This window comes from Blennius ocellaris (assembly GCF_963422515.1).
Source record: "Blennius ocellaris genome assembly, chromosome: 20".
Classification (NCBI taxonomy): domain Eukaryota; kingdom Metazoa; phylum Chordata; class Actinopteri; order Blenniiformes; family Blenniidae; genus Blennius; species Blennius ocellaris.
In genome coordinates, this window is record NC_137669.1 from 6,923,398 (window position 1) to 6,933,435 (window position 10,038).

Consider the following 10,038-nt stretch of genomic DNA (forward strand, 5'->3'; position numbering starts at 1 on the left):
CTTTTCAGCGCCATCCACTGGGTGGCAGTAGTGAGTTTTGATAGCAGCACTTTTCTCTTCAAGCCCCCCAGATTGGCTCCAAATAAAAAGCTCTTTGTCTTTGTCTCGTCTGTCTTGTCCAAATGGAGTAAACTTAAAGATTTACTTTCCCTTGATACTCGATGATATCAAAACGATATTTACTTTTGTTAGTAGCAGGTGAAAAGTGGTGGTAATTTGTTTCCTCGTAGCTCCTGTATTGCTATCTCAGGGGGTGAAACTTTTTTATCAAGTCACTCAGTAGAAGAATATCAGTAATATTTTCTGCATTTAGTTGCTAAAAGCACCAAAAGTAACAGTTTTCTTTGATTTGCTTTGTGTGGTGGTCACTGGTCCGTACAAACATGCTTCCTTATTGTCAAGTCGCTCATTGACGAGTGACAAGATAGTGACTCATTACACCATCTTGTGGTACAAAGTTGAATTACAGAGTTACCTGGTTAGCTTTCTGTCTTTTGCGTATATATTTCTAACTGTACCTTTAAAAAATACACATTGAGACAATTTGACAACTACTTGATCGCATAAGTTACAAAGAAATGAATATTTTTTCCACTTATAGATCTTTTTTCTGATGCAGACTTTATCTATGTGAAGTTTTTAAAGGTTTGAAAAATTCCCTTCGCTAATTGGCCGGTAAATAAAAGTGCCCCGGAGGAGCCGTGCACTTAATCTAACAGGAACCAATTGACCTGAGCAGGCGGCCCCCGCTGGATAATCATGTACATTTCTTGCAGAATATACATGACCGGGACAGCGCTCTGCTTCTTCGGCTTAATTACTTATTGGAAAAATCCCAACAGGTTCCATTTTATCCTGCCTTTTTTTTTTTTTTTTATTACTGAGGGAATCTAGACTCGTCTTCAGTTGCTATGAAAGCAGGAAAACAAGTGGTGTGTTTCTGCGCCCTGTGCAGAAGAAGGACGTCCGCATGCTGCGCTTCATCCAGGAGGTGAACACCACCACGCGCTCCTGCGCCCTGTGGGACCTGGACGAGGACACCGAGTACATCGTCCACGTCCAGAGCATCAGCATGGGCGGCAGCAGCCCCCCCAGCCAGCCCGTGCTGTTCAGGACGCCCAGGGAGTCGGAAAAGATGGCGTCCAAGAGTCCCGGTGAGACGGAATCGCCGCCTCTTCAACTGACTCGGTTTTTTTAACTGAAACTCTTTGTTTATTTGTTCATGTGTGCATGACGGCGACGGTGGAAAACAGTCGCTTAGTTACTGATTATTTGTTTTTAAAAGTAGCTAACCGTCTCGATTATAAACACAACAAATTGTTTTTCCAAAAACTGCTGATCCCTGCCTCCTGCTGACACATGTTTGACCTTTGACCTTTCACACTTTGTTTTTATACCTGACTCGCGCTTTTATTGTCGGAGTTTTACTCTTACTGGTTTCTATTTACATGGTGACGTAGTGGTAGTCTGTTGTTATCTATGTATTTATTTGCATTACACATACACATGTCACAGGCATCCCTTGCATATATAGGCGAGTATTTAAAAATCAATGCATACAAAAGTGGCAGTAAACGATATATTTTTCCTTCGCCGGCCGACAGAAAATCCATACGTCCACACCTGCACTGGTTTAAAAGCAGCTCTTAACCAAACCGTCACGCTGGAAAAGGACCAGGGCTTATTTGACAGAACAAAACGAAGAAAATGCCATTTTTACGAGGACATCCCACATCCACCTCGGCTCCTCCTCCTCCTCCTCCTCCTCCTCCTCATCCTTGTATTGTTCTCACCCTCCAATGTACAGGCTGCTGTTATCGGGCTCGCAGTACTTCCAGTTTTATCATGTCCGACCCAGTTGCGGTGCCAAAAGCAGCTAAACACTCGTCAGCAGAGCGGCGATAAGAGGAGGAGGAGGAGGAGGAGGAGGAGGAGGAGGCAGCGGAGGTCCTGGAAACACGTCAGCGGCAGGGAAATGTGATGGATGTGTATCGCGGAAGCCTCATTCCGCCGCGACACAATAACGATCGGGAAGTTTTCCCCCCGAAAGGACAGCGGAGCGTCGTTTATTTGCTCGGGCGCCACACCAACCTCAACTTCTCTCGTTCAGAGCTGCTTGTCGGGGTTTTAAAGGGTTAAAAAGTCGGGGAAACTTGACCGAAAGTCTTCGATTGTTTTTGCATTTCAAGGCTGATTTCTGTCTTCGGTTTGCCGAGCGGCTGATCGCTGCATCGAGCGCGCGTGCTTTAAGCTAATTGATTCTATCCTGGATTAAATGCGTCGGGTTTCCGAAGCAGGAACTTCCAATCAGAGATTTAGTGCTTCATTCTGCCAAAGGTCCAGATTCAATTAGGCACAGTGTTGCTGCTGAATTACCAGCAGACCTTCATGATTATCCAGGAATATACGGGCCCCGAGTGAAAACGGAAAACGTTCATTACATTTTGAAGGTCTGGACAAATTGTACAGTCCATCCAGGTTTTATCCAGCTCCAGCTAACTCTGACTTAACTCTCAGCTACGAGGCCGGCCTGCTGACCACGATGGCCCCGCGCGGCCAAGTCCAACAATAAGCAGTTATTTTAATTGCCTTCGAAGATTTAAAGTATTTTTTTTTAAATCTCACTGTGGCTCTGCTCTCTCTCTCTCTCTCTCTCTCTCTCTCTCTCTCTCTCTCTCTCTCTCTCTCTCTCTCTTCGGAGTGTTTTTAGCAGGAGGAGAAATCTGATTTATGAGCCGGATCACGCTGCCGAGCCGCTGCTTGGACTGTCGGCGTTTGTTGGAGGGTTTTAAGTCAACGGTCGATCGCTAATTATGGAGTGTTTTATCAGCTCATAGAGCTCCGGCTTCCATTACGGACGGCGGTTTGCCTTTAGATCATATCTGCTTTGGATTGAAATGTGACGAGCTCAAGCTGCGATAACAGACGTAGAAATGAAACCTTCAGGACCCTCTGGCGCTTATTTGATCATATTTTGCTTTGATTGAATGACAATAAGCCGAAAAAGACAAAAAAAAGAAGCAGTTTTGCTTGTGTATGTTTTAGTAAATATTGAAAAGCACACAAATAACACATAACGTTGTCGCTCAGTTGTAGCAAGTGACGGTTTATCACCTTTTACAGACTCCTTGTGAAAAACAGATATAATTTTAGATATAAATAATAAAATATGTGCAACTTTGGCCAGATTCACACTTTTACCACAGACTGAATGAATGTCAAATAATTACCTTGACCTCTTTAAATTCCGTCAAATCAAAATTGACCTTTGACACGAGTTTGAAATAGTTTAAACTTAAATTTAAGTTCCTTATAAAGATTGTCTTATCGCCTAATATAACGTGATCAAGTTTGTTAATAAAGCCATGATTTATGATGAGTAAAAACACGATGCCGGCGCCTTTTTTTTCTTCTTTTTTTTACACTTTCTAATCGGGATTTCCAGTGCAAGAAAACATTCTCAATGAGTAAACTGTGTAATTTCTGTTGACTAATTATACTTTTCTTTTCTATCTCGACATCAGTCAGAGCAGGGAAACAGTTTTTCGATATGGACGTTGCACATGGATGCTTCCGTTTTTAAGCAGCATATCTCAATATATGTCCATATTTTTAATTGTTTGAATGAAATTAAAGGTTCCAGTCCTGTGTCTGGACGTTCTGCTGGTGATTTGTTGGTTTGGCTGGTATCTGGAAGGAATCTGACTTTGATGTGAGAATCTTCTTTTTTTTGTAACAAATTGTGTGTGTGTGTGTTGGTGTGAGCCGTCATTAGCTCCCTTGATTAAATCTCCCAGTCATTACTGCTCTCCTCCCTTTCTAAACAGGTATTAATCAGGCCGCCACACTTTATTTGTCAGCACAGTGCATCAGAACGCAGCACCTGTCTGTTCATCTCTCTGTTTGTTTATCTCTCCGTTTGTGACTCATGAGCGTTAGCGGCGTAAAAAAAAAAAAAAAAAAAAACGGCCCCTGAACGCACTGATGTTTCTTACAATGCGGTAAAAACATCTCTTAAGAGTGCAACGTCGTAACGTCGGCTATAACGTTATAACAGAGCGGCGGGATCCTGAAGTTTTGTAAATCAGTCTCCTCGGGCAGTGAAATATTGCACGGCCTCGGTGCCGTCGGAAGTGTGGGTCTTTAATCTATCTGTGACAGCGTGCTGAGCTGTGCAGCCGCCCTGCAGCACCGGGCTGCCTCACGCTCGCACTCACTTGCATTGGAGCGCGGAGGAATCCCAGTTAAACCACAGCCTGCCGCGGTGGAGTTTGGACACTTTGTGCATTAATTGCCCCCGGAACCGGGCCCCAGGTTCGACCGTGCATGGCAGCGTATGGTTGAACTCCGGGGGGTCGGTAGTGACCAATAATGTAATGAGGCAAAATAATGTCGTTATTTCGGGGCAATTTCAGATGTAATAAAGCCAATAATGGAATAAAATGGGAAAGAAAAGAACGGTTTTCCAACATGAGTGGAGCTCATGCTCCAACAGACACTAGCAAAGAACAGTGCAGACTGTAATTCTTCCACATACAACAAAACTCTACAGTCATCCATCCATCCGTCCATCCATCCCAATAAGAAATGAATGACGTTTCTCACAGTATTGGCTGCTTATACTGATTCCGGCCAGCCGATTGGTTGATCGCTATGAACTCCCTCATGTGAAAGCGTTGATCCAACAGCAACCCAACGAGACACCGATGTCCGCAGCTCGCCATGTTTTCCTCACATTCACCAAGTTAGTAACTGTTGTCCTCAGCTTCATGTCCACGGCGGCGGACATCCGCCCTCGCAACAACACAAGCCCACGTAATCTGCTATTCCAAAGTTATTAGAGGTACGGCCTCGCCCCTCCGTCGAGCCCCGGGCCTCAGTGTTAGCTCAGAGGGATCGCCATGGCAACAGGAGAGTTGAGAGGCAGTCAGACCAGAGGAGCGTCAATAAATCCGTCTTCGACTGATCAGGGAAAAACAGAACTGTGTCCCGCAGGCGGTGGACAGGGGACATCAGGTCAACATCTTGAGTAGTGCAGTATGATTCCTCATAAATACAAACACTTAAATCGAATAATTACGGCTGTCAATATCGAAGTGTCCTTGGGCAAGACACTTCACCCTAAACTGCCTGTGTGAGTGGTGGTATGGAGTGAATAAACAATGCCGTCTAAAAAGAAAAGTTCTCTATAAAACCCTTGCTTTATTATTATTATCAGAATTTTCAATAACTTGATGTGAGAAATGTTAGTTTTATTCATTTCAAAGTGACAATTTGAATAATTATCTCGTGTATTTGAATGGGTCTCTATTTACTTCACATTAATTGCTACAATAAGCATTAACATGATGATTTATATGTTCCTCAAGCTCATCATTCTCATTATTCTGCTTTCATTTAAAGGGAAACATGTTGATTATTATATAAGGTCTATTATATACGAGCTGCTGGTCTCTGTGAGATGACTTTGATAAAAAAAAAAGCTTAAATTAAGATATTATCATGTCATTACCGTAAAATAATATACACACGTATAGTTATTGACCTGTTCAACGTGTGAACCAGGTAATACGATTATTGATTACTAGTTACTCCCTTAAAGAGCCACTTAGTGCGACTCATTGTTCTACCGTCCCGTCTAGGTTTCCGTAGATGCTGTTGCACGTTTACTTAAACATGGGTTAAACCTGGGTTAAACATGGGTTAAACCTGGGTTACAGAGGTTCAGAGGGACACCACTTTTGAATCGCAGGCTTTTGCTGTCTCTCTCTCTCTCTCTCTCTCTCTCTCTCTCTCTCTCTGTCTCTCTCTCTCTCTCTCTCTCTCTCTCTCTCTCTCTCTCTCTCTCTCTCTCTCTCTCTCTCTCTCTCTCTCTCTCTCTCTCCAGATGAGGTGACGGTGGAGGAGGTGGGTCAGGCCGCTCAGCTGAGGGCCGGAGAACTCATCATCATCGTGGTGGTGCTCGTCATGTGGGCAGGTAATATCCCTCCACCGCTACGAACATTTGTCACCCCCCACCCCCCCAACCCCCCCCCGACAGAGTTCCTATTAGGAGACTAACGCTCTGCCGGTGGTGCGCTCTGGTCCTGATGAGGGTTGGGCTCCCCGGGGGGGGGGGCTTTCAGGAGGATGTGAAGACTGCCTGTGTGCACTGTGCAGGAAGCATCAACACACTGCAGCAGGAACACTTTCACTTTTCATTTTCTCCCAGTTCCACTTCATATTGCTGCAGTTTGTCTTCATGTGTTTTTTTAATTCGGGATTCGGGAACGCACCACTTATCCATCTGTCTTTGGTGCCCCTTTCTCCAACTGACACCACATTCACACCGTTTTTTATATAAAATCGCGTCGCTTTTTTCTTTTTGTAATAAAGCAGTTGTGTTTGATGCCACAGACACAAAGTGATGGGGAACGACTGTGATTTATGTCGTTCTCCCCTCGAGATGCGGCGCCGCATCAGCAAAAATGTCACAAAAGTGACTTGATTTACATTAATGAAATGACACTTGGCAGCAATTATGCTACGACTGAGACAACTACAGATTTACATAAGCGCTGCGTGATATATTTCAAATTTACTCACAATTTACATGTTGCAACGTGGCGACTGCAGTGACGTTAATTACAGCGTCAGTCTGATGGAACATATTTCACGTAAGAACAACGAAGTCAAGATGATGCAAAAAAAACAAAAACATGAAAAAGACGACTGGTTTTTCACAAGTTTAATTGATGTCCCGCTGCATGAATTCACACCCTCACTCTTTTTCTTTTTGCGAATATAATGGTTGAATACATCCGACCGTATCCGTCAGTCTGTGTAAAACTTACTGACAGCCTTCAGTTTTTAATTCCCACCATCTGCAGAGAGTCCGGCTCATGAATTACAATGAGAACACATTGAAACCAACAGAAGAAGAAAGAAAAGGGACAAAGATTCCTCGACAGTCGAGAACGAACTGGAAGGCAACAAAGTGAAACTGTTTTTAGGACCTTCTGCACATGCTCAGTAGAGACGATCGGAACAAAGTGTTCCTCCAGAGACTCCCAGTCCAGATTCTTCTGCCACTTGGCACTTTTATTTTGACAGTCGCCGTGATAACAATACAGTTTGGTCCACTAGAATGTCCGTGTTCTACTGTTGTTAATGTTTAGAGCGTTTTGTTCTCTGCGTGCGTGGCGTCATTACAGAAACAAGCGACAGCACCCTCTAGTGGCCCTGCATACCAACTACATCTCTTTCAGCGTTTCTGCAGTTTCGGTTGAAACATTGTCCAGCAAACGCAAAACTTTTCCCGAACTAAATACGGTGCTTACTTTACTTTTGCAGACTTTCTGCCCCCCCCCCCCCCCCCCGCAGCGTTACAGCACGACCACCTTTCAACCAGAGCTGTAAACATTCCCTCTTAACCCACTTCGTCAAGGATAATGAGATGCAAATATGCTTGTTTTTCCTGTACGCGGTGTGTACAGTAAACGAGAACAAGCGCGCTCCCCGGCTCCCTCGCCAATTACCCCGAGAGGGGAAACACCGAGCCCATCCAGTTGTGGAGAAAGTGGAAGAGTGAAAAAAGACTGAAAGTGAAGGAGGCCGATTGTGTTTTTCTGCTTTTAATTGGGCCCGTGGGGCGGGGGGGGGGGGCGGGGGTTACTGCGAGCACATAGCCCACATCGCCCTCTAGTATGACGGAGGCGCTGACACAAGCAGAAACGGGTCTGGATTCAACCTCCACGTGCTTCCTCCGCCGCCATGATTTATTCCCCCCCCCCCCCACCCTTCTTCTATCCGCCCTCGCATCTGCGCCTCCTCCGCCATGTTCTCTAATCTCCCCCGCCGCGCGGCTATCGCTACAGTTCCTATCGCCGCTCCTCGCTCCCTGCATTCCGCGGTCGTTTTTTATCGACACATCCGAGGTGCGTCCCGTCGCCTCCCGCAGCAGAAGGGAAGCGGCGCCGCGTGGAAACTCGCGTGGAATATGAAAACGTGGCGGGCTGGATGGAAGCGTGGACGTCTTGCTCTGATCAGGTGGGGCTGGTGCAAACTGAGATTAGTTTGACAAAACCGCAAAGAACACTTAACAAACTGGCACAGAAATGGTCGTCACGCCGTAGGAACGGGTTTACTGCAGCTGCAAAACGTTCAAATAGCAGCTCAGGTGGTTGTGGAGTTTTAACGGTAAGCGTTTTAGTACAATTTCAGCCCTTTTTGCAGATTTTTTGTTTGTTTGTTTTCAGCTCTCACCATTTCCCGCCATTTTTTTTGCCATTTCTAGCAATTACAGCTGAAAAAAGTGAAACAAAAACTAATAAAACCTGTTAAAACTGCTAAATCTTTTATTGTGTTTTAAGAATTTTTGCAGTTTGCAGCTGTAATACCACGTGTTGAACTTTTTCTGCACGTGATTTGATTCACTGTAAAAAACCTAAAAATTAAGACAAATCCAAAAAGCAAGGCAACCCTACTGGACAGGATTTTTTAGTTTTGAGATATTTTGGATGAATTCCAATATAGTTGTCCTAACTCATTATCGTTTGTACAAAAAAACAAATGATTAGTTTTAATACTAGTAATTTTAAGTGATGTCATGCCAACTTATTATTTTTTGTTTGGGTGACCTCACATTTTAATGTAATAATAATTAAATCCCCTTTCATTGTGTTTTAGTTGTCCGTTTACTCAAACAGTGTTCAGAGCCACTGAAAACTTCCATTACACATTAATTTGAACTATTTTATCAACTATTACCTACGATTTGATCAATTTTAACAGTTTGACATGTAAAAAACATGAATAGATCTTTTTTTGTAGCAGCACAATATGTAATGTTTACATCATTCTGTTCTTATTAAGCAAGCAGTTGGCTGTATTTAAAAAAAAAAAATAAATAAATAAATGCAGCCCCAACTAGTGGTGAGGTGAGCAAATTACATTTTCAGTGTGATATTCTGAATGTACAACCTTTCTGAAACAAAAATGTTGTATCCACTCAATAGTTTTTCCTTGTACATCGGCCCTGAGTGGGACGAATCAAATTAAAAACGTTAATAATATACTGACAATAGATTAAGTAAAGTAACAATTTAAAGATAAAACATTTGAAAGAGCCACAATCCAGAGAAAACCTTCGAGTGTGACGGCGCCATGACACAGAGAATATATTACCGGCGCTTGACTTTGTCAAAAGAGCTTCAATTGTGCTCTAATCTGTATGTCAAGTTAATAACGGATATAATAAATGATGAAATTAGTATGCTGCAGCATCAACTGTCAGCCCAGTTCTTTGAAGGCCACACACAATAACCAGAACGGAAGGAGATGTAGTCTGATTATGTCTTGTTCATGTCAAGAATAATGTGTTTTCTATTATTCCTCATTATTATGAGTTTTTATTGTTTTTATCATGTGTTTCATTATGCTCAATGACCTTTGTATGTAAAAGTCTCGTTCTAAGTTGTTAAGTTTCATTTGCTACGATAAAAAAAGAAAGTAAAAATAATAATTTACTTAGTGTTGACATAGAGAGGAAAATCCTCTTCCAGCTCACAATATTACACTCTGAAACATCAAAAAGTTGCGCCAGAAAAGACGACTTTGTTCGTTGTTCTGTGGGGACGTTGTGGTCGTTTCCCTGTCCTGAGATCTGAACGGACGATCTGTGGTTTTGCCTCCTCAGGCGTGATCGCCCTGTTCTGTCGTCAGTACGACATCATCAAAGACAACGAGCCCAACAACAACAAGGACAAAGCCAAGAACTCCTCGGAGTGCAGTACTCCCGAGCACCCACAGGGGGGGCTACTGCGCAGCAACGTCTGAGACCAGCCCTGCATCGCCTTCTGCAATAACCAACTCCTCTAACCTCAGGACAGGTGGGGACGTCGACGTCTCGCCATCAGGAGCGCTTCCACTTGATTTGTTTTTGGGTTTTTTAGGGCAAAAGTCTACATGTGAGAGTAACGTCGTCCTGAAACGACCTGATTCTAAACGAGTTTTTGTGTACGTGCTCCCAACAGTGCGAGACTGCGAGAAATACAATGA

The 10,038-nt window shown here is 43.6% G+C and overlaps 1 protein-coding gene across 2 annotated transcripts in view; it reads left to right on the plus strand.

Annotated features, from left to right (window-relative positions):
* Window positions 1-9,816, plus strand: part of fndc5b (fibronectin type III domain containing 5b) — a gene marked incomplete at both ends in the record, with an annotated part of 15,168 nt that extends 5,352 nt beyond the window's left edge. For both annotated transcript variants that reach the window (XM_080516441.1, XM_080516442.1), the window contains 3 exons: window positions 956-1,154; window positions 5,888-5,977; window positions 9,677-9,816. In XM_080516441.1, the coding sequence (XP_080372567.1) occupies window positions 956-1,154; window positions 5,888-5,977; window positions 9,677-9,816 (429 nt within the window). The remainder of the gene's footprint in view (window positions 1-955; window positions 1,155-5,887; window positions 5,978-9,676) is intronic.
* Window positions 9,817-10,038: the final 222 nt, after the last annotated feature.